Here is a 27,647-nt window from a genome sequence, read left to right on the forward strand (position 1 = left end):
GGCATTCAGGAGGATCTGACCAGTCTTCCAGACAGAAACATTTCCACTGTCGTGACAAAGGGATGAGGGCAGTTTGGCTGGGTTGTGTTGTTCCCTTAAGTGTGTGGGTGGAATGGCTTCTGTAGTTAGAGGGCAGGGACCGGGCTGATTCATCTTTGCAACCCCCTCACTCGGGAGCAGCAGCCAACGCCTTCCCCACCCTTCACCACCACCATCATCACTCCCTCCTCATCTCACTTAGTTTCTCTGAATCTGGATCCCATAATCATGTCTCATCAGTATCCTCAGGTCCCCTCCCTCCTTGCCCTTCTCACTGAACTAGCGTCATAATCCCTCAACACGGACCAATTATACATCTGGATTCTCACCTGCATTGTCCACTTCTGGGGAAAAAGTTGTTCAGTTGTGAAAATGGGTACCCCACAAAATAGCAGGCAATGAACTTGCAGTATTATCTCATTTGCTACCTCTGCCGGACAGGAATTATTATTATCCCCATGAACCACATAAGAAAACTGAGGCTCGGTTAGTTCTTTTTCAATGGTAGATTTGAGGAGCATCTTGGGGCGATAGAATTATTTTTATTTTTGACTTACTTATTGGTCAGCCAGGAATAGTTGCTGCTATTTTAATTTTATAATGTCAGTGTCTTTTTGACGCCCCACCCATCTTGATTAAATTATCACTTTATTTGGTCAAGATTTTTTGGAGCCCATAAGAGGAATGACAATAGAAACCAAAAGTGTTTGCTTTCCTTAAATCTCTGAAGGTGACAAAATCTGGAAGAGGAAATGAGGGTGAAGTCCCAAGTTTCTGATTGAGCTCTAGGAATGAGGTGGCAGGTTTCTTTATATCATCTATTATTATTTTAACATCTTTATTAGAGTATAATTGCTTTACAATGGTGTGTCCGTTTCTGCTTTATAACAAAGTGAATCAGTTATACGTATACATATGTCCCCATATCTCTTCCCTCTTGCATCTCCCTCCCTCCCACCCTCCCTATCCCACCCCTCTAGGTGGTCACAAAGCACCGAGCTGATCTCCCTGCGCTACGTGGCTGCTTCCCACTAGCTATCTATTTTACGTTTGGTATGTATATATGTCATATATTATTATTATTGTCACTAGAACATAAAGTTCATTGAATCTTACTGTATGAGTTAGTTTTATCTTTAACCACTCAGCTCCAAGAGAATGCCAGAAACTGCTAATTCTCTTCCATGGGTCTTCTCCATATCTTACTTCTGGAAATGATGTTCAGGTTTTTTAAAGATACACTGTTTCTAAGTTGAGAAATGGGAGAAACCATGTTCTAATGTATTCCTTTACTGATCTGTGAGCACTGCCTTCCCAAAGCCTTGCCAGCTACTACATGGCTTGTCAGCAGCCCTTTGGGTATTTCCCAAAGTTCACTCCAATTCAGTAAGAGTCAGCAGTGAGGTGTAGCACAGAACGGTCAGGGTCCCAGCTTTTCCTGACCCAAACTTGCTGTGACTGACTTTTAGCCAGTCCACTTCAGTATCTTCACTAGCAGGGAGTGGACTTCTCTTGCTACTCAGAGTGGCCTGTGGCCCAGACCAGCATCACCAGCATCTCCTGGAAGTACAGAGTGCCGGCCCCCCCAGTCCTTATCAATCAGAATCTGCACGTTAACAAGATTCCCAGGGAGGGTTCACATGCACATCAAAGTTTGAGAACTGGATTCTGAAATACACACTAACAACCGTCATTCTCCCCTTGCCCCAGGAACGAATAAAATAGTGAGGCGACCTGGGTTTGATGCCTGACTCCGAATATAGTTCATCTCTGACTTGGGCAAGCTGCTTCCTCTCCGGAGCATCACAACATTGAGGTGTTTCTCCTGATTAAGGAGAATGGAGCTTAAACGCCCAACACCCACACAATTCTGACCCGACTTTTCTAACGATAAAGCGAGAAACAAAATCCAGGCCGAAAAGAGTGGAGCGGGGTCACTGTTTTTCACTTCATTTTAATTTATAGGAAAATTTAAATACAATTCTAGGTGGAACTTTTAAACGTTTTTTTAAAAATTATTTGAAAACAAAAGCATTTAAGTCAGATCCATTTGGCTTTCCTTGCAACCCTGCCAAGCTCTTTCCATTCCCAACTACCATCAAGGCTGGGACTCTTCTCACCAATTCACAGCTCCGGAAGAACAAGTATACAAAAAGCTGTTTAGTTGCCGGGCTTGACAGCAGCGAGGCCACACCTTAGAACACCGGCCGAAAACTAGCGCCAGGAACCAACGCCACCTAGCGCTGCAGGAACACCCTTCACCCGGGTCTCCGCCTCCTTCTGACGAAAGTAGCCGGGAGGCGGGGCTAGTATCAATATGAACGGCCACGTTCTCCACGTCTCCTAGTTCTACACCGGACGCTAAAGACCGACGCACAAGTTTGGAAGGTACCATTCTTTTAATTTAATCAACTTATCAAAATTTGAGATATTCATAGGAAATATATTGAAAATTAAGTCCTCAGACCACTTTACATTTATTTCCCATCATAGTGTCAAATATGAGATATATAAGTGGTGATTTGAAACAATTATTGTGTTTCCCTTCAACTTCGGGCCTTAACTACTTGGGCTAGCTCATACGTCACTTCCGGAGATCTATCGCCTAACTATCCAAAAAACAGGAGCGGGTACGGCAAGGAAGATTCGTGTGCAGACGGGGCAGATATGGGTCGGAGGAGAGCGCCGGAGGCTGGGATCCTCGGTCGGGCTCTTATCCGCCAGCAAGTTCAGCGGAGCCGTAGCCATCGTCAGACCGACTCCTGGGTAAGACGTTGTCATCTTTCCCAGTCTGTCTAGTTATGAGAGTCTGAAAGCTGCGAAGCTTGGGGTAAGAGGTCACAGGGAAATTTTCCAGAGGAAATGATGCCAAAATAGGGTTTCTAAGGATGAGTGCAGTCGTCCCCCGTTAACCGCGGGGATCGGTTTGGGACCCCCCCCAACTCCCCGCGGATACCACAATGCGCAAATGTTCAAGTCCCTTAGAGCCTACCAGGCAGATAAACAGGCCCTCCTTCTAGCAAGGCACAGGGCCCAGAGGTGGAGGCTAATGTGGTGATGAAGTTGCAGTGAGATCTTGAATGCCAGGATAAAAGTTTGGTCTTTGCCCTGTAAGCCATGGAAGCGTTTGGAAGTTTCTGCACAGGAAAGACATAAAAACGACTTTTCGTGTTCATTTGTTCAAAGAATTGACCCTCCAAGAGCCGCTGGTTGGTTCCAGAAGTACAAAATAACTCAGATTCCTGCTTCACCCTTTTTATTCCCTAGCGGTTTCACTCAAAGATGAACAACTTATCTCCAAAGCGTGGCGGGCCTAATAGTTCCCTGGGCCTGGGAACGGTCATAATTTTTAGGATCCTTGAAAAGCGGATGAAGTAGTTTGACTTGTGTTTGTCATTTTGACATTCATTCCCTCATGTATTTGAGAACTCACGAAGTTCTCTGTAAGAATCTGTGCAGAGTCAAAGGTGTCTCTAATTATCCATGTGCACTTCACACCATCTAACTTCCATCTGTGTAATCTGCAGAGTAAACAGCATACAGAGCTCATCAATATTCATCAGGTCAGAGTTACTCTGGACATTAGATTACCAGTAATTTTAATTCATTTTGAAGCAACCTGTTTTTAATGTACCCATTAGGAAGTAGTGGGAAGATTCGATTATGAATTCTAAAGAACTGAATTCTAATCCTTATGCTGATTTTTGCTGATTCTGTGGCCTTGGGCAAACCGCCTAGCCTTTTAACCTTTAATTTTTTCATTTACTTGCACCTGTACAGAGTGTAGAGCTTAGGATGGTGTTTATCTTATCAAACTATGGGTTGTGTCTGGAAATCAGTTCAGTAACTCTCAACTAGCCAGGTTTTTCACCCTACAGAATAGAATTCAAGAAAATACCAGTCTGTGTGGCATGTAATAAAGTAACTTTGTTTCAGGATTCTTTTGTTTCCATTTTACTATACTGAATGGTACACAGTTGTATCACTAAGTTTCTCACAGCATTTGGGTCACTATGTGAAATGTATTTCTTACTGTGGGTCTCCGTCAAAAAAATTTGACTAACAGTGGCTGCCAGGACCAGAGTATATGGTATATGGGTTCAGGTTCTTACCTCTACCACGTATTAGCTTGCCACTGTAGGCAAGCTGTTTTATCTAATTTAATCCTGTTTCCTTATCAGTAAAATAGAGATACAATAAAATTTATCTTAAAAGATTTTGAAAATAAAATGAGAAAATAAATGGAGAGTAACTATCCATCTGTAAGATGGATGAGAAAGTGAGGCAAGAAAGTGCTCATTTAAATGTTAACTGTTATTAATTTTGACTCTAAAGGGGCTGATACCACTCTTAAGACCATAGAATAGTTACTTGGGAGTTAGTTTGGATGTTAAGAACAGAAGAGAGCAGCTGTATTACCACCTTGTGTTTTATTCATAGTTGCACACAAGTGAACTCAATGATGGCTATGATTGGGGTCGTCTTAATCTTCAGTCCGTGACTGAACAGAGCTCCCTGGATGACTTCCTTGCCACTGCAGAACTTGCAGGAACAGAGTTTGTAGCTGGTAAGTTGTTGCTGAGTGCCTACAGCACATTTGTGTCTTTGCTGACTATATACAAATAAGTCTGCTCGGAAATGTTTTGCCAATCCTACCAAACTCATAAAGGAGCTGTCTTTAATCCAAAGGCAGATATCCCAGAAGCAGTGTGGGAAGGTCGAGATGAACTCAACTGGGAGGTACAGAATGTGCCACAGTTTTCAAATTCAGCTCTAAAAAACACTTCAGGTTATCCATCATCATATCAAATTCAAGAACCTCAGTCTCTCATAAGGAAAGAGACCAGTCAACATTACAGTGGACAATACCAGCATTTTCCAGAAAATATTTTCTGATACCGTGGTTAGAAGCAAAATCCTGGGCCTGCTGCTGTAACGTAGGCAATTTGAGTTGTATTTTAAAGCACTTGTTAACACATTATAGTGAATTTTTCCATGCATGTAATTTGTTTTAGTCACTGCTTTCCCTTTTTTTGTTTTTGTTTTTGTTTTTTCTAAGCACTTAGAAAACTACCTGGCACAGAGACAGCATGATAAACTACCATTTCTATTGCTCTTCTCTTATTATAAGTGTTATGTTGTTGTTTAGCAAATTCATTCATTTGTTCAAAATGCTTTTATTGAGCCCCAGCTACTCTCAGGTATTGTACTGGCTCCTGAAAGTATGGTGTTGACTAAGACAAATTTTGTTTCTGCAGAATTTTGTCTAAGGTGCTATAAAAGAATTCTGTAGCAGAGAATAGGGTCATAAAAGATGGAGTTGGTGTTCATTTCTATCTGAAGGAAAACTAGGGCCAGTCAGGGCAAGCTTTACCCTGGGGCTGAGTCTTAAAAGATGAGTAGATGTTAGCAGGACAGGTGAGATGACACAGGACATTATACACAGGCAGGCAGAGCACTCCAAGCTAAGATCTGAGCAGCAGTCTGCTTTGTTCAGAAAATGGACTGAGTGAACCGGTGAGGATGATTATAATTTTTGTGACTTTCTGTTTGATTAAAAACAAACCCCCCCCCCAAAAACAAAACAAAACAAAACAAAAATAATAATGTGCAAATAAAATAAAATAATGTGCAAAAAAAAAAAGAAAACGGTTAGGAGCTTCGCCCTGTTGGTGCTTAAAGTACATGGGGACAGGATGTGATGCACAAACACTAGGGAGGAGGGCCAGGGCCAGGAGAGAATAAGGGCTTGAAAGGAGTCTTTAGAGGGATGTAAGCAAGTAGGAAACATTTTTTGAAAGATCACTGATGGATTTTGAGGAAGAAAGAGTAGTTAGGAAACTATTGCTTTAGTACAGCAAAAGAATCAGGCTAGAACTGAAATAGTAGTAGTAGAAGAATGGAGAAAAGAATAGGAACAAGATTTTTAGTGAGCTAGAATAAACCAGACTTTATGGAGGGGGTGGAGTAAGTGAAGAGTGAGGAGTGTCTTTTTGCATTTCAATGAGGACCCCTAAATAGCTTCAGGATGGGGGTTGGTCTTGTGAGCATTGTAAGGATAATTAGAAGGTTGGAATTTTTAGCCCCACTGGGGAGAGGAGAGGAGCTGGAGATTAATCCTAATGACCGATGACTTGAGCAGTCATACCTACATAATGAAGTTTCCATAAGCCTTTCAAAAATCGGTAAGAATTCCTCATTGAAATTAATTTCATGCCTTTTTCCCTTTTCCTTAATAATGTAGAAGTGATAGAATTTTGTCTCAACTCTCTATGACCTTCAGACAGCACTTGTCTCCTGGATACACAGGGACAGGGATTTAACCTGGAGGCTACAAGTTTCAGCTGTGAGCCCCTCAGATTGCAGGCAAAATTGGACGTGTGTGTGTGTGTGTACATAGTGCGTTTTGAATCAAATTAGGTCCATGGTTTTTAAGCCGGTTCTCACATGGATCCCTGACCTTGCAAAGGAGAGCAAAACAATGAGAAATGCTAAGTGTTCACTGGGAACTCTTTACCTTTAAAAGATGGCACAGGCCGTACTCACTTCTTATGTTCAGCAAGTAAGAGGAAGATGTGATATTGTGATATAATAAGAGATACATTTATATTTGGTCTTCATCTCTGGTTCCTTGATACAAGAGCTTCTAAAACCCTTGTAATTTCTTGAGTGGTAGGGGTGAGAGGAGTGTCTTTTGTTGTTCATAATAAGCCCCTTGCAACCTTACTAGAGTTTATGCTAATGAGGTGACCGGTGGGCCCCTAGGTAACTTCTTTGTGGGGGCTGATTGCCACAGAAACCAACCCTGGGATTTGAGGGTTGGGACTTTCAGAAACTCCTCCCTCAGCCACCGGGGAACGGAGTCGTCCTGGAGATTGAGTTAATCACCAGTGGCCAATGATTTAATCTATGGGGCCTCCGTAAAAATACATTCAGAGATTTGGCATCTGAAGTGGGGAAGTCACTTGATAATTAGTGTCAGAATAGAATTGAATTGTAGGACACCCAGTTGGTGTCTGGAGAGTTGGAGAACTGGCTGTTGGTGTGGGAAAACCCACACATTCGGTGTCAGAAGTGTTGGTAGTAAAAGCAGTCCAGAGACGGGTGGCTCCATTATTGTGTGATTACCTCCAGCAGAACTCAGCATCGTTACTGAAATGAGAACGAGAATGGATAGTTGGCTCCGTGCAGTGGGCTAAGGAATTTGATGTTTGGTCGGAGAGTGGTGGAGTGGATGGACCATATGGTTTTAGCCAAATAGGGAAAGAAGTGAAGCTACAAGCTGGGTGGTACACTGGGAGAAGAGGAAAGAATCAAGGGGCGGGAGACGATTACAGAGGTTGGCCCAAACAAAGTGGGAACACTGGGTGGGAGATCACCATTGGAAAGAGGAATTAATGTGAAAGAATTATCCAGTATGGGGCTAAAGGGATGTGTATTCTGACTGTTGGTTGAGGATGACATGAGTGAGAATGGTGACTGAATTGGCTGTACTCTAGGTCAGGGGTCCCCAACCTAGGTACCAGTCCACGGCCTGTTAGGAACCGGGCCGCACAGCAGGAGGTGAACGGTGGGCCAGCGAGCTAAGCTTCGTCTGCTGCTCCCCATGGCTCGCATTACCACCTGAAGCATCCCACCCCACCCCCACCCCCCACCAGTCCGTGGAAAAATTGTCTTCCATGAAACTGGTCCCTGGTGCCAGAAAGGCTGGGGACTGCTGCTCTAGGTGACTGGACCGTGCAGTATTGGTGGTCCAATGAGGGTAGCAGATTGCGGTCTTTGCCTAAAGGTTAAGAGGCACATTGCTGAAGATGTCCTGTTATCCTTGGATAGGACCTCCCCTTGGCATTTTGGTAAGAAGCTTAGCTGGCTTCTCAGGTGCTTATCTCAGTGGAGTCACCTGCCCAGGAGACTAGGTGGCCATGTGTGGTACAGTAGAGGGGCCTGGAGCAACTTGAGGGGGATAGAGCCCTAGAGCAGAGGTCTCTGGTTCATACATAGACTGGGCGTTTTTTTATTCCTTTGAATTCTTATATAGCTTAATTGTGGATGTTCATAAATATTTCATATAAATTATAGCTGTGTGGTAATTTACCAGTTCTAACTGGAGTGAGTCTCCTTGCTGAATCTTTGCTTCCCCCCTCACTCCCATTGGCTTACAATTATCCTCCACATGTAAAATGAGGAGATTGGTTGTAATGAATGTTTACAATACCTTCCCACTCTTATTGCTTCTGTTTCCATGAAATGCATTTAGCATGTGGAGTTTTATAAAATCAGTACTTGAAAAAGTGGTTGACCTTTTGAAAGTTTTAGTAAAGATCTGTTCTTCTATTCTTTTTTGTGGGGTGGCTGGAAAACTTCCTTTAGAAATTATAATTAATTCAAGGCTAGGGGAATCTATCTAAATCGGGAAAGCTTAAATTCTGTTTTAGGTGCTCCTATTTTTAGTTTTCTAAGTAATGACCAACATTCACTCTCTATACTTCCTCTTAAATAACAGTACTTTTGTTTTCCTACAAACAGAGAAGCTTAATATAAAATTTGTGCCTCCTGAGGCTAGAACTGGACTACTGTCTTTTGAGGAGAACCAGAGAATTAAGAAACTCCATGAAGAAAACAAACAGTTCTTGTGTATCCCAAGGAGGTGAGTTGAATAAAAATATAGGACATTAAAAGGCGTAACAAGGCAACTAAATATAAAATTTTTTATTTGGTGTTCACGTTTTTCTGCTTTCTTTTCTCAGCTGCTATTATTAAATCCCCATCTCCTATATTATTTTGGTAACTCATGTGGAATTTTTTTTTCCTTCATGATTGTTGCAGACCAAAGTGGGACCAAAAAACTAGTGCAGAAGAACTCAAACAGGCAGAGAAAGATAACTTTCTAGAATGGAGACGTCACCTTGTCCGGTGAGTGTTAGTCTACAGGAAGATTTGCCTTGAAATGCTGAGTTAGGCATTTTAGTGTGCTTGCATTGCTATTTGCATTTTGAAGGCTTTGTTCTTTTAAAAGGGAAATGGTAGATTTCATCTTATAAGTGCAAATTGGTGCGTGTGCAAACCGCATTGCTTTGTGCACGTGTGTCCTTGCACAAAGATGGTGAGTTGATTGCTCCATTCCTGGCCTTTTCTCCTTTTCATACCCTTCTCTAGCCATTAGTAACCCCGGAGTTGATCACTGCTCTCTGGAGCATTCTTCCAAGAAGAGATGTCTGGGAGAAATGTCACTTTGTGTGTTAAATAAACTTTCAGGCCTTAAAAAGCTTAAGTATAAAATTTGCATTTGATTTGCATATTGACTCAGCAGAAAGTATATAAAAATCATTTGACAGTTAATAGTTGTGTACTTATTTTTTTAATGCAGTGAATTTGGGTGTTTATACTACTTGAACCCTACTATTATAATCTGGCAGAGGTATAAGCTTCTCATTCTAAAATCAGGTTGGAAGAGGAGCAAAACCTGATATTGACTCCATTTGAAAGAAATTTGGATTTTTGGCGCCAGCTGTGGAGGGTGATTGAAAGAAGGTAGGTTACCGTTTTCTTTTTGTGTAAGGAGTATGTGGTGGTGGCGGTATATTAGATTGGGAAGTTATATATGTTTGTGAGCCCAGGGAGGGGCTGAGGGGACAGGATCAAATTAGGCACAGTGCTACTGAGAATTATTATAAAACCTGAAAGTAGGATACTATATTTCTTTTTAAATATAAGGGGTTTTTGTTATTAGATAAACACATTGATAAACTTGCAAGAGTGGTGACTATTTTCTGTAAGATGAGTTCTGAAGCACCTGTAGTTATTTCAGCAAATGTATATGAGTTCCTACCGGTAATACGGAAAATATGGCTGGGAGGTGTCTGCTTGCAAAGAGCAAATATGTTATGGGGGAGGCCAAGCAAAGGGCCAAGCACCAGGGGCACACAGATGGATGAAACGCGATCGTTGCACTAAGGTATTAGTAAAATACAAACTGGAGTGTGATTCCTATTGTATTAGAGAGAGGGTAGTGGGCTGAGTCAGAGCAGAGGAAGGAGCAGTTAGTAGTATTGGGGGAAATTAAGGAGTGATTTGTTTTAATCGGGCTGTGAAAAGAAGAGAATGCCTTTGATAAGTTGAGACTGGGAGATTTTTTAAGTCTTTTCCATATCCTGATAGCTAAAAGGTTTTTATTTTTGTCAAAGAGTGTATGAATTATTTATAAGGATTCCATAAATAAACCTTTTTTTTAACACCTTTATTGGAGTATAATTGCTTTACAATGGTGTGTTAGTTTCTGCCTTATAACAAAGTGAATCAGTTATACATATACATATATCCCCATATCTCTTCCCTCTTGCGTCTCTCTCCCTCCCACCCTCCCTATCCCACCCCTCTAGGTGGTCACAAGGCACCAAGCTGATCTCCCTGTGCTATGTGGCTGCTTCCCACTAGCTATCTATTTTACATTTGGTAGTGTATATATGTCCATGCCACTCTCTCACTTTGTCCCAGCTTACCCTTCCCCCCCCCGTGTCCTCAAGTCCATTCTCTAGTAGGTCTGCGTCTTTATTCCCATCCTGCCCCTGGGTTCTTCATGACCTTTTTTTTTTTTTTCTTTAGATTCCATGTATATGTATTAGCATACGGTATTTGTTTTTCTCTTTCTGAATTCACTGTATGACAGACTCTAGGTCCATCCACCTCACTACAGATAACTCAATTTTGTTTCTTTTTATAGCTGAGTAATATTCCATTGTATATATGTGCCACATCTTCTTTATCCATTCGTCTGTTGATGGACACTTAGGTTGCTTCCATGTCCTGGCTATTGTAAATAGAGCTGCAATGAACATTGTGGTACATGACTCTTTGAATTATGGTTTTCTCAGGGTATATGCCCAGTAGTGGGATTGCTGGGTCATATGGTAGTTCTATTTTTAGTTTTTTAAGGAACCTCCATACTGTTCTCCATAGTGACTGTATCAATTGACATTCCCACGAACAGTGCAAGAGGGTTCCCTTTTCTCCACACCCTCTCCAGCATTTATTGTTTGTAGATTTTTTGATGATGGCCATTCTGACCGGTGTGAGGTGATACCTCATTGTAGTTTTGATTTGCATTTCTCTAATGATTAGTGATGTTGAGCATTCTTTCATGTGTTTGTTGGCAGTCTGTATATTTTCTTTGGAGAAATGTCTATTTAGGTCTTCTGCCCATTTTTGGACTGGGTTGTTTGTTTTTTTGATATTGAGCTGCATGAGCAGCTTGTAAATTTTGGAGATCCTAAATGAACCTTATTTTTGAAATGATGCTTTTAACAAGGAGCCCTTAGGATGTGGGTTTGTTTGTTTGTTTGTTTGTTTAGTCCATAGAATAAACCCAATAAGAACACTAGGAAACAGGGTGCTTTAACTGGGACTCTCAGGAAAGCATATTAGCACATTTAGCACTGTCGCTAGGAAAAAGGACTTGGATTAAATTTGTAGAAGTTATTTACATTTCTTTTTAGAGAGATGAAAATGATCTGGAATTAGATAGTGGCGGTGGTTGCACCACTTTGTGAATATACGAAAAACCGCTGAACTGTACATTTTTTAAAAGATGGAACTTATGATATGTGAATTATCTCTCTCTCTCTTTTTTTTAAGTCACTTATATACTCCCCCCCCACCCCCGCTTCTTGCTCCCTCAGGGGCAGAGAGGGCTGTTGGCCTGGGATGTGAGGAGGCCAGAGTAGCTAGGCAAATCTCTAAGCCTGAAGAAAGGGGAAGCTTGCTCCTGATCGCGGGCTCCATGCAGGCTTGAATGGGGCTTGGGAAGACCCAGTATGGTTCTCCCAGGGAACAGAGTGAGCTAATTTCTCCATCAGGGCCTCATTAGCATTTGGGATGTATACTGCTGAAAATGTCTGTTTTCTTATTTCCAAAGATAAATGGTAACAATGTGAAATATTGAAACCTCACCCTTGAGGGAATGCCCCCATTTGCACGCTTATAGTTTACTATTTAATTCTAGATTTTCTCCTACTTCCTTTATTGTCTGTCTTCCCTCTGCATTCTTTTTTTTTTTCCTACTTATTCTGGTTTCTGACTTTTATGTAAGAGGCCTTCCTCCAATGTCAAATGATGTTTGTTGTCTGTTCATATTTAAGATCAAAGCATTACAAAGCTGATTGACAGGACTTTTGTTTGGGTGGAGTTTGCCCACTGGTGAACTTGACTGTACAGTAACTGAGCAGGGGTCAATTTTATTTTACAGTATCTATGGGTGTTTTCCCTAGGATCGGTCAGTTTCTTAAAGAGGAGGACTATCTCCTGCCAGGAGCGGGGCTAAAGGTGGCGGTGTAATACAAGGGAGCTGGGCGTTTCCATCATTTGGGGTATAGACTTATGTTTAATCCTCCTCTCTTCAGTATAGCACCCCTTTCCCTCCCTCTCCTGTGCTTGAGGCCCCAGTTCAGGAGCCTCTCAGGTTCATTTTCTCCAGGGCTCATTTTCTCCACAGGGGCTGTGGGGTGACGTGTGGCTGCCTGGCTGAAGGGAACAGGGGCATGGACCTAATTGCTCCCTGCTGAGAATGATTTCAGCCCTACACCTCACTCTTGCCATGAAAGCTAGACGCGATGCTTCTAATCCTGAGCTTTCTCGGGGCTCTGGGGCATGAACAGGCTCATTTCTCATTGGGCTGACATTTCTTAGTTGCTGTTCTTTCTTTCTCTTTGTCCTGATGAGTTCCAGTCTTTGCTTTCATGTTTTGCAGGCTTTGAGAGGGAACAGAGGTAGCCATATGTGTTCTTCCAGGTTCAGCAACAGCAAGGCCCTTCCCTTGCTTTTCATGCCCCTAAATAAGCAGTTTGTTTCCCCAGAGTGAGCCTGTACTGTTGAAACTTCTAGCTTCTATTGCATTACAGCATTACTTGCTCTTTTACTTTTTTGTGATATTTTTCTGTGTTTTTACAAGAGAGAACATGTTCCTGACTCAGGGAATATAGTTTATATCGCACAGAAGTGGATCTGAGTCACATAGAAACATCAATAAAGTGACTACTGCTGTGTCTTTTAATAGGAAATATTTATTGACATGTTCTGTACAGCAGATGTCTCCTGTTTGGTAACAGGCTAGCTACGCCATCTGCCTCTTTAATTTCAAGAGTAGCTATGAGCAAAGATTTGCTGTATACTGTGTCATTGAAATGGCGGACACTGCCGAGGCACGGAGGGCAGAACGCCGTATCCCAGGAAGACGAGGCGCTTCCATTGTGTTGCATCAGCCTTCCCAGTACATAGCTGGCACTTTTCTAGGCATCCTAATTCAGCACACGAAGCAAGCTGCCTTAAACTTTTCTTCTTTTCTTACTGGTGTGTCTAAGCTGGTTATTCTTTCTACCTGTTTGGTAGGTAGACATAATGTGTGTGGATCTTGTAATTTTAGTTCATTAGGCTTTGTCCATGTTTTGCAGTCATTTTTGCATTTACTGTTAAATCCTCACAGTTGGAAAGTGGTAGATATTACCTTAAAGAAGGAAATACTAGGACCCACTTAACTAGAGAACTTAGAAGCAATTTGTCATAAATTAGCAGCTCTGTGAGTTTCTTTGACTCACAAGATCATGCTGGAAATTTAACTCTTCTGAAGGAAAATGCACTTTGTCAAAAGCTCTGCCCTAAATGGTAACCTTGATTTAATACATTTCCTTCAGTTGCATAGGAGTTACCTGAGGAAAAGCTGACCAGATACGGATTTGCGGGAGACTGGTGGAAGGTGGTAGCACATCCACAGCTTGTTTCCCTCCAGTGGCAGTCACAGCTGGCCCTTAAAGCAGCTTTCCTAGCCACAGGGTCTGAAGGGAGGGAGGATTCTGCCGGAGAAGTGCAGTATTTATTCTTACAGTGCTCAGCTGCTGTCGTCCCCACTACATTTGTGAGGGATTCGAGGGGCTTGCTGTCAGCTGCAGAAAGTTTTCATATTGCTACATCATCTTACATGTGATGGAAGGCGTTGGACTCAACATTCCTGCTTCATTATGGCAACTTAAGTTGATATTTTGCTGTTTTGTATTTTTGCCATTTAAACACATTCTTGGAACTGGTGGGTGATGATTTGCTACATGTACACACGTCTTTAAATAAGATATAGGCTTTGATGGTGGCAGCTGTGAGCAGGTGATATATTAGGGGTTTTTGAGGCCTTACTTAACACAAGTGTAAACTAGGCACTGAGTATACAGTAGACCTCACCTTGGATTGAAGTCTTCGGAATACTCTTTGATCTCTCCAGGAGAGTTTACTAGAAGATACAGGTAAAAGTTTTAACAATGAAACATCATCAGAGACTACAAGCTCTGGTCCAGAGTGCTTGCGTTCTCATTCCAGCTCCCTCACTTAGTAGCTGGTGACCTTGAACAAGCCACTTAGCTGTTCTAAACTTCAGTCTCTTCGTATATAAACTGGGGATAATTGCACCTTAAAAAGTTAAATATACCAGTGCTTAATATGTCGAAAGTGTTTGCTACTATTTCCTTTCACTTCACAGTGATTGGTGTATCTCACATTTGTTTTTCAGTGATATCGTGGTCCAGATAGTAGATGCTCGAAATCCACTCCTATTTAGGTGTGAGGATTTGGTAAGTGAAATGTGACATGATTCAAACTTTAAGTCCTTGGGCAGCAGTGGGAGGACAGCATCACCGATAGCAGTGAGCCTGGGCAGGCCTTTGCACCCTCCTCTAGCTTTGTTTAATCTGGCCTCCTGCTCCTCCCAAGGTCAGGAGTTTGCATTTTGGGACTGTTTAGATAGGTGTTTTCTTCAAACAGTCGTTTCCATCTGCAGGAAGGCACAAACACTTGAACTTCCTACTTTTAGTTTCGAAGCCACTTTGTTAATAGGCATTTGCCAGTGTTTCTCATTTTTTAAGAGACTCTAGTTGAAATAGCATTTTGCTTACTTTAGCATATGCCTAGTCCCTTCACTTACCCATCCCACTAAGCTTTCTCTTCTCACACCGTACTTATTACCTCCTGTGGTATTTTACCAATGAACTAAATTTGTAAAACACCACAGGGGGTAATCATTAAGGTGTGAGGATCACAAGAAATAATGTGATACAGGCTTTCAATTAATAAGACACTGAACACACATGAAGTATTCCTATATTTGTTTGAGGACCAGAGTAGGAATGGTACTGATTATTTTAAAATCCACTGGTGAATAACAATCTTAATGGGGAAACTCTTATTAATTCAGCTTTCATACTTCTGGTCTATTTCCTAATGGAGAGCTGTGCTTGGGAATTAATTTAATCACTGGGTCTTGTTTTCCTTTTAGCCTTCAAAAATATTTTTTTATATTAATAGGTAAGATTATTGTTAGCTATCGTCACTTGGATTGAAGATAGTCCCTGCTGGCCGACAAATCTAGTTATACAGTTCTTTAACTTTGCTTAAAAGAAAGAATTCAAGATTATTAAAGAGAGGAGCTATATAATTTAAAGAAATAAGAACCTGTTTTACTTAAACTGGGCAGGAAAGCATTTCTTTTTACCCTTTCCAGTTTCTTATGTGAAGAGTATTTTTTCTAAGTATAGATGACCTAACTTCTTTTCAGAGCTTGCTGAAAGGATCCATAGAATGTATCACGATTACAAATCTTTAAATTAGGAATGATTTAAAACTGGGGGCAGTAAAAACTTTTAGTCATAGCTGGGGATCTTCAGTATAATTAGCCTAATTTTCCCCCTTTTGGAGAAATATCTGAATATCTTTATCTTGCATAGGAATGTTATGTGAAAACAGTTGATGACAACAAGGAGAATGTTATTCTGATAAATAAGGCTGACTTGATGACTGCCGAGCAGCGGAGTGCCTGGGCTGAGTTCTTCGAAAAGGAAAATGTGAAGGTCATTTTCTGGTCGGCTTTGTCTGAAGCCATTCAACTGATTGATGACTCTAAGGTAACCTGGGGGACTTTTTCGGGTTGGGTTTCAAGGAGGAGGATTTTGGCTTCTGTTAAGTGTGCTCTGTTTTTTTTTGTTTGTTTGTTTGTTTATTGTTGATGTGTGGGGTTTTATTTGTTTCTTTTTTCCCTAAGTGCTGAGATAGTCGGGTGATCTATAGAAAAGTAAGCCACAAGGTTGCTTTCTCTGGTTTTTAAATAGTCTGCTATCCCAGGGGTCTATGATGCACACTGATAGTAGCTATAATTTTTAACTTTTAAAAATTTTAGGCAGAAAATTGTATAGGAAGTTTCATTGCCCTTGTATGTAATTGCTTTTAAGAGAAGTCAGAACAAAAAGTCAGATACAACTGAATGTAGTAACTTCTCTGGACTTGATTAGACTCTCTTTTGACTTTGTTTTGAAAACAAATGAAATAGTCCTAAATTAAGATATACCATGTTATTTTCTGTATCTTTTAATCCACTTTTTACAGAAACAGTTTAGGAGTTATTTTCTAGTAAAAATTAATGGTAACCAGATATGAAAAGAAATTAGTAATAGAATCTTAGAGGTGGAAGAGACTTAAAGTCATATCTTTTCCTATCCACCTCCTTTCCTCTCACCTCTATTTATCAACTATTTGCTGACTGGTTAGGGTGCTATGAATACAGCACCCTCCCTTGGTGAGCTCACAAGTTAGTGAGCTCTAACTCTGTGAAGGAGTTCTTCCCTTCACCTCCCTGGCAGTCACATGCTGTCTCTGTGACTCCTTTAAATGGCAGACACCAGGTGTCTCATTCCTTTTTATCTCCAAGGTTAGAAAGTTGTTTAGTCCAGTGAAGCTAAGTCAGCTTCCCTACCTTTGATCTGAGGCCTCTTCCTCTCTCCCCGTGTTCCCTCTTCTGCAGAAGAGACGTTGTCTGCTTTCCTGCTCCTTATATTGACATGACCTCCAGAGCACTCCTCACCCTGAGCGCCTGTCTGCCTGTGTCAGACGCCTAAAGTGGGTGGCAGCTGGTTGAGTACGGTATTCCAGGTGTGGTTTGCCCAGGACATGTACTCTTATTTCTTGTGATCAGGATACTTCCAGTAATTCAGAGGTTTTTTTAACTCACCCCCTTTCAAAGGAGCTTATGCTCTTGGCTCATTGAACCTGTGAACAGCCACATCCCTCACATATTTAAAAGACAAGACTTACTAAGCAGATCTCATCCTGTCTTTACATGTGGGAAAAGGTTTTCGTTTTGGTTTTAGCTCAGCTTAGGATCATGCTGTTCCTCTTAAATATTAGTGATTTGGGAACAAGGTAGAATTCATTTTGCATGTGTCATTTGCTTTTCTCTTCTTCCAGCTTTGAGGCATCTGCAGCTTTTGTATTGGCCCTTCTATGTATTCTTTCTGGTCATTGATAACGCTGTTGAGTAGACCGGAGCCAAGGATAGAGCTCTGTGAACTTTTGTGGACTTAATAAGCGCTCAGTACCAAGCATTTTAGTGTGATGCATACAGATGTATTTGAAAGGCTATAACAATAGTTATTGTTATTACTGTTAATAAAAACTAACCCATAGAAAACTTATTCTTAGCCAGGCACTGCTTTTCTGAGTACTTTATGTGTTTCATTTCATCTTTTGCATCTGTGGTACTCCCTGACCTATCAACCAAGGAGTAGATTGCAAAGGGAAGTGGGATTTGTTTGCACCATCTGTTCTCAGGGAACCGTTGTTGCCTCCCATTACTGTCAGGGGAGGAATTGTTTGGAGGAATTTCCTAACTTGAGGAATTGCTTCCCTGTCAGACTCTGGATTAACAGTGCGTGATTTTTGGAAGATATTCTTTCTTCCTTTTTAAAAGTTGAACCCTATTTATTCCTTCCAGGTCTTCTGAAATCTGTTATTCATGATTTTCCAAGTCAAGTAGCCAGCTACCATTGTGATATATCTAATCACATCTGTCATTTGAGTGTCAAACATGAACTTACCAAAAATAGATATTCACTGTTTTCTCACCTACCTGAAGTTTGGTTCTTTCTCTATGGTTGCTTAACCTTTCTTATTTTAAAAAAATAGGACATATTTTTGAATTGAGTACTTTGGTTTTCTCTTGGCCATCTCTTAAATGGCACTGTGTTCCCCCAAAAGACTGACTTTTCCCTTCTTTCTTTCTATTTTTGATATAACTACTGCAAAGTCCTTTTGTTGCCTTTATCATTTTTCCTGAACCAAAACTGCTGCTAGGCGTAGTTTTCCTAATACACATTCATGCTCCGTTTACATTCTTGTGTCTGCAGAAGAGCACACAGTGACTTCTTTACATTTATTGCTCATTTATCATAGAAATTGCTTCCAATTCCATATCTCTTTTTGAGCTGCCAGGAATGACAATGAAATCATACCTTTTTTCCCTGACATTTTTTTTTAATATCTCTTTCCTAAAATGTAGGATGCCTGTTTAACTGAGTTCATCATGCCCTCTCCTGTGGTGGCTACTCATTGTAATGCTAGACTATTTGGAAATGATAGGTTTCCATCACTTCTAAATCTGAATCAGTTCTCCCTTGTTGATACTGCTTGGTAATACTATAAATTTGCCATATTCCTGCTTTGCTATCCATAGGAATTCAGAAGGATTAACACACCCATGAATCGTAAATGATTTTTACCTTTCTCTTTCCAAAGGAAATCGTTGGTTGGTGAATAATTTCCATGCGCAGAGTTGAGTTTTATTGCTCTCATACTTCACACACGGGGACCTGTGCTCCATGGTGCTATGATTTATTAAAGGCAGTTATAAAAGAATAGCAGTCTCCTTAACTATGCAAACCACTGTCTTTGAAAATGCAAATATACAGTGAAGCTCAGATTACAAATTATACCCTTCTTGCTTTGTGCAGAGAAGAGAATGTTAAATGTTTTATCGTTCATGAGAAATGCTTTGTTTTATTCTACAGCCCATTGCAAAAAAAGTGTACTGCCAAGGAGTTCAGCTTGATACAGGTTTTTCTAAACCCTTGCTTTCTTTTAATAGGTAAAACAGTTATCTACTAGAAAAGTAATACATGTTATTTGTACAGAGTTCAAATAATACAAAACTGTGTAAAGTGAGGGTCCACCCCTCCAGAGGACACCACTGTTGATAGTTTGGTTATATCCTCATGCTATCTTCTCCCTCTATTCACCTTTCTTTTTCTCCTTCGTAACTTTCCTTGTCCTCTGTTCATCTTAGGTAACCAACTCTGAATGTTGTTCACCACAGTGAAGAGTGCAGTTGTTACACACTTCTGAACTTTTGCGGTTTCTGTTATTTCATCAGGAAGAAGTAAATGGAGACAGCGCAGAAGCCATCACAGCTGAGTTTGAAAACTCCAGTTGTGACGAAGCTGAAACTCTACACAAAGAGACTGAACATCTTTCAGTTAATGAAGTTGCCAGGGGTGATGAAGATGACAGTGAGCATGAGGACTGCGGGCAGGAGGAGGAGGACTGGCAGACGTGTTCGGAAGAGGGCGGCGGCTCCGACGAGCAGGCCTGCGGCCAGGATTGGAAGGAGCGCTGTACTGTGCGTTCTGAGGCGCAAGGAAGGAAGACCCCCCGGCAGAGGCAGATACACAATTTTAGCCACCTGGTGTCAAAGCAGGAATTACTGGAGATCTTTAAACAGCTACACTCTGGAAAGAAGGTGAAGAATGGACAACTTACTGTGGGACTGGTAAGATGAAATGTATCATAAAATTGTTCCGTGAGGGTCTGTATTCCCCATCCTTTGGTAGCTACACTGGAACTCTAGAGATCAGGCCCCGGCGTCATAGGGAACATTGATGCCCTCTTGTTGCCCACGGGCATCCTGGGAGCAGACTGGGTGACAGGCAAAGCCCAACTCAAAGAATGAACTTTCTCACGGCTTATATTGGTCACACCACTGTTCATATTAATTATCTTCTACAGTCTCCCAGTTCATCCCTACCTGTCACGTCACTTACAAGAGATACTAGAATGAGAGCTTTCAGGGTTGTCTTCAGACTTCCAGTCCAATGTTCTTAGCTTTAGATAGGCTTTTTACATAGGGTAGGCTTTCGGCATCCTGTGATCCTTGCCAACTTATACTGTAAACATTCCTTCTGACACCCTTCTAGGTGGGCTACCCAAACGTTGGTAAGAGTTCAACAATCAACACCATCGTGGGCAACAAGAAGGTGTCTGTGTCTGCCACGCCCGGTCACACCAAGCATTTTCAGGTATTTCTACAGCGTCGGCCTCTGTGTTTCCTTCTCCGCCAGTTCCTCCCTCTGGGTGTTTTCTGAAGTTCTTTGCCACTCGTGTGCTGCTGCTCTCCTTTCCCTTCCTGTGCTGTATGCCCAGCATAAACCTCTTACGTGTCTTTCAGACTCTCTATGTGGAACCTGGCCTCTGCTTATGTGACTGCCCAGGCCTGGTGATGCCGTCCTTTGTCTCTACCAAAGCTGAGATGATTTGCAGTGGAATCCTCCCGATTGACCAGATGAGAGATCACCTCCCACCTATATCACTAATATCCTCTATGCTGTGCCAAAATTTTGGTTGTTATGTGTATATTAGGGCTTAAGAAAAATCTGGGCAATAGACAGGGGAGGAAAAAATAATCACTCCTTACATAGTTGTAAGGATTAGAAACAAAGACTCGGTGCTTTATGTATGAATTAGGGTCATCTCACAAATCTATAGTGTATTTACATAAAAATGTGTCATCTTTAAGGTCTGTTTTCAGAGATAATATTTTTAAAGGATACATTTGGAAGTGATCATTGTGCATAAGGCTTTGTTTAAAAGAGGGGAGAGGGGATTCCCTGGTGGCGCAGTGGTTGAGAGTCCGCCTGCCGATGCAGGGGACACGGGTTTGTGCCCCGGTCCGGGAGGATCCCACGTGCCGCGGAGCGGCTGGGCCCGTTAGCCATGGCCGCTGAGCCTGCGCGTCCGGAGCCTGTGCTCTGCAACGGGAGAGGCCACAACAGTGAGAGGCCCGCGTACCGCAAAATAATAATAATAATAATACAAAATAAAAGAGGGGAGAAAAGTCTTTTAAATTAACGAATAATCGTACTTCTTCTTTGGAGAGGTGAAAAGTTTTTTTGTCACAGAGGTGCTGAAATACCATGTTCTTAGAAGACACCATGGGGAGGAGGAAGGGGTCAGTTCAAAGAAATGGATTCCTTGACAATCTTACATTTGCCAGAATATTCCAAGACATGTTTTAGAAGCTACGTATGGCATTGACATCATAAAACCTAGAGAAGATGAAGATCCCCAGCGACCTCCAACGTCAGAAGAACTATTGACGGCTTATGGATGTGAGTTGTGATTTATTTTAAAACATGAACAAAAAATAATAGTATAGCTACTAAGAGGAATACTCTGCAAAGGTACAAGTTCAGAAGTTTTCCTTAGCATTTGTCATGTCACCTTTCAGGCTTGATATTTTTGTTGTCCTGTTGGTCTTGCCCACCAGGTGGCCTCCAGGTAGCTGACTTGGTCCAGCAGTAAAGGAGGGAGAGCCGGCCACTGCCTGAGTGGTATTTTACTTCAGTGTTAAGTGCTTTTTAGAGTTAGAGAAGGAGCTGCTCTGTATCCTTTGCCTCTTCCCCAGGTCTTCATCATAGAAATCAAGTGCCTGGGAGACACATCTTCCCAGGCTCTCTCAGGCCCTTTCCTATGAGAGGTCTAGGACCCAAGTGTAGACACAGGGCTTCTGATCTAAGGCTATGTTGGCTTTTTCCTTTTCTGCATGGGAATTATCTTTGTCTGTCATTTCTCCAATTCATTGTGATTTATTTACCTTAAACACAAGCTTTAAAGGTTATCTGGAAAGACGCATATCTACCTAAAGAAAAAGCGGTGTTAAAAAAATTTCCATGCATGTGTGGCTTGCCTTGTAAGGAATTGCCCCCAGCCGGGAAGGAGTTCAGGTTATTTGAGTATTTACTGGCAGAGAAAGGTGATTTGATATAAACCACACTTATATGGTTAAAATCAGACCTTGAATTTACTTTAGTTGAGCGACTTTAAAGAGGATGAATACTAAGCACTTGTTGCAAGACTGCTATAGTCACAAAATCATAGGACAAGAAGGGGCCTTAAACATTCCCCCACCTCTCATCCCCCTTTTCTTAAGACAAGTAACCTGAAATCAGAGCATGAAATGACTTGCCCAAGGTGGTGTCTGGTCAGTGGCATAGCCTCAGTGAGAACCCAGATTTCCTAATCTAGACCTCTCCAGTGTGCTAACCTGAAAGATGGGGAAAGGTAGACTTTGCACTAAACTTTGCATCTGGTTTGATGTCCAGATAAAACTGAAAGAAATGTGAGTCTTTTAAGATTTTTCATCTGATTCTCTCTGATGAAATCAAAGAGAGTGAGGACAAAACCAGTTTGTAAAAACAGATGACTGAACGTTCTTAAAATATTAGTGAAATTCAACATCTGTCCATATATTTGTTAGCCATTTTGTCTTCTGAGAATCACTTTTTTCTATGCATCATTTGTTTTTGTCGTAATGATTTGTAGGAGTTCTTTGCTACCTGTGCTGCAAATGTTTTTCCCAGTGTCTATTTATGGTTTCTTTAGCCCTGTAGAAGTTAACGACTTTAATAAACAATGTTGTTTTTTTTGTTTTTTGGGGGGGTGTTTTTGGCTGCATTGGGTCTTTGCTGCTGCGCGCAGGCTTTTCTGTGGTTGAGGCGAGCGGGGGCTACTCTTCATTGCAGTGCGCGGGCTTCTCGTTGTGGTGGCTTCTCTTGTGGAACACGGGCTCTAGGTGCACGGTCTTCAGTAGCTGCAGCGCGCGGGCTCAGTAGTTGTGGCTCGTGGGCTCTAGAGTGCAGGCTCAGTAGTTGTGGCGCACGGGCTTAGTTGCTCCGCGGCATGTGGGATCTTCTGGGACCAGGGCTCAAACCCATGTACCCTGCATTGGCAGGTGGATTCTTAACCACTGTGCCACCATGGAAGCCCAACAATGTTTTTCCTTCTTAGTTTTGTTGGGTTCGGTGTTTTACTTGGGAAAAACCATTTTACTGTAATCCTTTTTCTTTAATCTTTAGATTTTTTTTTTCCTTTTCCTAAATGTTTTTTTGTGTACGGTTCTAAGTATTGATACTTTCTTCTAAACTGAAGGAACCAACATACAGCTAGTATGGGAGGGAACTGAGTTTTGAACCTGTCAGCCAAAGCTTGTGTTCTTTCCCGCTGTGCTCTGCTACTCCCTTCTAATTGAGTTAGTATTAAAGGGATCTTCGTTGTATGTTTGGGAAACTGAAAAAGGTGTAGACATATCATTAAATAAGAAAACTTGCTCTGTTGCTTTGGGTTTTGCTAATAATATTGACAACATAGCATTGTACAAGTAGCCTCCTTGAATCAATAATTAAAATCAGAGAAGAAATGACTGGAGTAGAGAGAGACTGAATGTGTCACAGCATGTTGCTAGGTGGTTGTCAGAAGATCAGATGTAACAATATAGTCTGTTCTCCTGGATTATCAGATGTTTTTGTAATGCTAACCAAAATATTTTCTACATTATTAATTGATTTGTTTTTTTTTAAGGTTAAGTAAGAATGCACAGTGTAATAACGGAAAAGGCTGGATTTCCATCACCTCAGTTGTCTTTTGTTGTGATGTTTTCTAACTTTTTTGCAAAATTCATTTCTCCTCACAGGTATGCGAGGATTCATGACAGCACATGGACAGCCAGACCAACCTCGATCTGCACGCTACATCCTGAAGGATTATGTCAACGTAAGTGAACCCTGCTTCTCGTTCCTCTGGAATAAGTAGGTCTTCTTTCTCCACAGCGTATGTTTAGGGTAATGGCAACCAGCTGGGTTATAAAGGAGATCTCTTCTCATTGATATTGTGCCATAACTGGAATTATATTCTTGATCCGGGAGAGCTAGCATCATATAAATCATAGAAGTGACTGACATAATATGAAAGAGATGAAGATCTCTGAATACCTATTTGCAGTGAAGGTGATAAATTTATGTCTCCAGTTTTCCCATCTCCTCCAGCCCTTGGGTGTTTCTACTGCAGCTATATCACAGTATTCCTTGTAGTGTAGCTGTTTATATACCTGTCTTCCAACACTTGCCCAGTAACAATAATAATCATAGCTAACATTTATTCAAAGCTAGCCCTGCTAGGAATAGTTCTAAATGTTTTATGTTTGTCATCTCATTAAAAATATGTAAGGGGCTTCCCTGGTGGCGCAGTGGTTGAGAGTCCGCCTGCCGATGCAGGGGACACGGGTTCGTGCCCCGGTCCGGGAAGATCCCACATGCCGCAGAGCGGCTGGGCCCGTGAGCCATGGCCACTGAGCCTGCGTGTCCGGAGCCTGTGCTCTGCAACGGGAGAGGCCACAACAGTGAGAGGCCCGCGTACTGCAAAAAAAAAAAAAAAAAAAAAAAAAAAATGTAAGTCTGTGAGGTATTATTCTCCAATTACAAGTGAGGACATGCTAAGTTTTGGGTTTTCTTCATCAGTAAAATAGGAATTAATAGTACCTATCCCATGAGATTATTATGGGAAATAAATGAGAACAGTGTATGTGTGTGGAGACATACACACACACACACACGCACATCACTAAGCTCAGTGCCTGGCACTTAATTAGCCCCAATGGTTTTTATTTATTAAGCTACTTCTTTCCACAAAAAAGCATTCCAGGGGCTTAATTGGTTGTGAGGATTTCACTTTATTCCCTCCTCTTCTCAATGCACCATCAGCGGAGCTTGGAGCATAGAAATAAAAGAGGGCAGCCATATTCTCTTTTTTTTTAATTCGGTAGGAAAACAGTTAATAGAATATTTGTATAGATGAATTATTCATTCATTTACCATTTGTAAAACTATGGAGGGTGGGGGAGATGAGTTAAAAACAACCACAGTTTTTAGAGTGTTTATGGTGGAAAGAGGAAACTTGGCACCCAGTGGACAACAGCAGCAGGCCCAGTGTCCCCATCAGTACAGCCACACTGTCCAACTATGTCCTGGCTTTTGTTTTGGAAAATATTCTCTTAAGTATACTCATATACATGTACTGAAGAATACGGTAAACAAGGTGAAAGGGGGCACAGGGAAGATTTCGTTCTTGTGTGGGAGCTGTGGGAAGAGGTAGGCCTCTAGAATACTAAGGATCATCATCAGGGTGTAAGTTGGGACTCTCCGGTTGCAGTGACCAAAACTCAGCTCAGCTGTCAAATGGCCGAAAGTTCCATCAGAGTGTGCACCGTGGAGAGGCCTCCTCTGTGGACTCTCACACAGATGGCCCTGAGGATGTGCTGTTACCATGCATGTTGTCTTTGCAGGGTAAACTCCTGTACTGTCATCCTCCTCCTGGAAGAGATCCTCTGACCTTTCAGTATCAACACCAGCGACTCCTAGAGAAACAAGCGAATGGTGGGGAAATAAAAATGCAGCCACGCAGAAATAAAAAAGCAAATCAGATTGAAAATGTAGTGGACAAAACTTTTTTCCATCAGGTAAGTTTTAAAGTTTTTTTTTAACTTCTGATCCAGTACATTTTGTATAACAGCTTTATTGAAATAACATTCACATACCATAAAATTCACACTTCTAAAATATACGGTTCAGTAGGTTATAGGATATTTGCAGAGTTATGTAACCATCACCACTCACTCCGAAAAGAAACCCTGTACCCATTAGCATTCACTCTCCACTCCCCTCTTCCCCCCAGCCCGTGCCAACCACTAAGCTACTTTCTCTATATAAAGATTTGTCTATTCTGGACGTTTCATGTAAATGGAATCATATGCTCTGTGGTCCTTTGTGACTGGCTTCTTTAGCCTAATGGCTTCAGGGTTCACCCATGTATCAGTACTGTATTCCTTTTTACTGCCAAATAATATTCCATTGAATGGATAGACCACATTTTGTTTATCCATTTATCAGTTGTTGGACATTTGGGTTGTTTCCACTTTTTGTCTATTATGAATAATGCTGCTATGAACATTCATGTGCAAGTGTTTGTGTGGACATATATTTCATTTCTCTTGGGTATATACATTAGGAGTGGGATTGCTGGGTCATGTGGAAACTCTTAAGTTTAACAGTTGAGGTACTGCCAAACTTCCCAAAAGTGGCTGCACCATTTTACATCCCCAGCAGCAATGTATGAGGTTTCTAATTTCTCCACATCCTTGCTAAACTACAGAAAAGAAGTGATATTTAAGCTGAACTTTGAGGAACAAATAAAAATGTGTCAGTTGGAAGAAGCGGTGAGGGCCAGATTTCCATGCAGAAGGAGTAGCATGAACAAAGGCAAAAAGATGTGAGAGTGTGGATTTTTTCAGTAAAGAACCTATGTTGTAGGTGGCCTTGTGTGCCACGTGAGGGAATATGAACTTGATTCCCCAGGCCACAGGCGGCCATCAGAGATCTGTGAGGACAGGACTAGAGAGATACAGAATAGAGCACTCTGATAGAAATGTGCACACGGGATTTGAGGAGTCTTGCAGTGAAAGTGAAAGTTCAGTGAAAGCCGATGAACACCTGGGTTAGAGCAGTGGGGACGGAGAAGAGGGGGAAAGATGAACAAAGTTCTTGAGAGTGGAATCCACAGAACTTAGTGCCTGGCTGTGTGTGATAGATAAGGAAGACAGAGTGTGTGCCATCTTCAGGGCTGGGCAGATTCTTATACCACTGGCCGAAATAAAGAATGGAGAGTCAGCTTCTAACTAACTTTGGGTTGCGGCCGGTTGAAGTTTGGTATCAAGATAGAGATTTCCAGAAAATAGCTGGTATTGAGCCTAGTTATAGATGTTGTTTGAAGCCATGGACTAAACAAAGTTGAGGACAAAGAGAATGGAGTGAAGACAGAACACTGAGAAACTTATTTAAGGAATGGGGAGAGAAAGAGGACCAGTGAGAGATGGAAGTCCACTGTCTTGGAGTTCTCCATAAGCAGTCCTGTGCATATCCTGTAAAGGAGACTGCTGACATCGCCAATAATATTTTCTCTTATTTCCTAGGAAAATTTGAGAGCTTTGACCAGAGGCGTCCAGGCTGTGATGGGCTACAAGCCTGGGAGTGGCCTGGTGACGGCAGCTACTGTGAGCAGCTCTGAGATGGGGGCTGGGAAGCCCTGGAAAAAACATGGCAACAGAAATAAAAAAAAGAAAAGTCGTAGACTCTATAAGCACCTGGATACATGAACTTGGGCTACAACAGAAGTAGCATCTGCACTGTGCATCTCTGGTGCTACAGGGTGGACCCTGCCCTTGTGATTCACACCCAACAGCTGATATCAAGACCGAGGGGCTCCTCAGAGCACCAACTCCAATTAACAGGGTCGTCTTGGAGCCCCAGAAACCTGTTCCTGTAGGAGGCTGAATCTGAGATGAGGGAATCAATGATGTATGTTTATTTGTGTAAACATATATACAAATGCATAGTAATTTGTAATCTGGGAATTTTTTGAAGAGATATTAAAATTAAATTGCCACATGGATTTTTTATTTGTTCGTGTAGCTACACTGCAATTTGGATATTTCACATTATTTAAACAATTTTAATCTGCTAAAACATGCTGGGATTTTAGATGGATTTTTGAGTACATTATAAGATTTGTGATTCTCCATCTCACACACATACCCAACACACACCCCTCATATGGCAGAAGGCATATCAGATCTTGGAATGGGGCTAGCA

General features: G+C 41.6%; 1 protein-coding gene across 2 annotated transcripts; it reads left to right on the forward strand.

The window, feature by feature from the left end:
* The first annotated feature begins 2,638 nt into the window (after nucleotides 1–2,638).
* Nucleotides 2,639–27,441, forward strand: LSG1 (large 60S subunit nuclear export GTPase 1). 2 transcript variants are annotated; one of them, XM_022569234.3, is made up of 14 exons: nucleotides 2,640–2,805; nucleotides 4,480–4,606; nucleotides 8,566–8,686; nucleotides 8,866–8,952; nucleotides 9,484–9,570; nucleotides 14,585–14,645; nucleotides 15,795–15,971; nucleotides 19,268–19,663; nucleotides 20,088–20,189; nucleotides 20,339–20,482; nucleotides 21,155–21,278; nucleotides 23,639–23,718; nucleotides 25,286–25,459; nucleotides 26,969–27,441. In XM_022569234.3, exons 1-14 carry the CDS (start codon nucleotides 2,707–2,709, stop codon nucleotides 27,149–27,151), a joined length of 1,962 nt encoding a protein of 653 aa, XP_022424942.2. In that variant the 5' UTR covers nucleotides 2,640–2,706; the 3' UTR covers nucleotides 27,152–27,441. The 2 variants fall into 2 exon arrangements, with proteins under 2 accessions (XP_089766786.1, XP_022424942.2); XM_089910660.1 differs by lacking the exon at nucleotides 8,866–8,952 and having other exon boundaries at nucleotides 2,639–2,805.
* The last annotated feature ends 206 nt before the right edge of the window (nucleotides 27,442–27,647 follow it).

This window comes from Delphinapterus leucas, chromosome 4, assembly GCF_059928025.1.
Source record: "Delphinapterus leucas isolate spDelLeu-1000000601 "Yukka" chromosome 4, BTC_Dleu_Yukka2, whole genome shotgun sequence".
NCBI classification, from domain to species: Eukaryota; Metazoa; Chordata; class Mammalia; order Artiodactyla; family Monodontidae; genus Delphinapterus; species Delphinapterus leucas.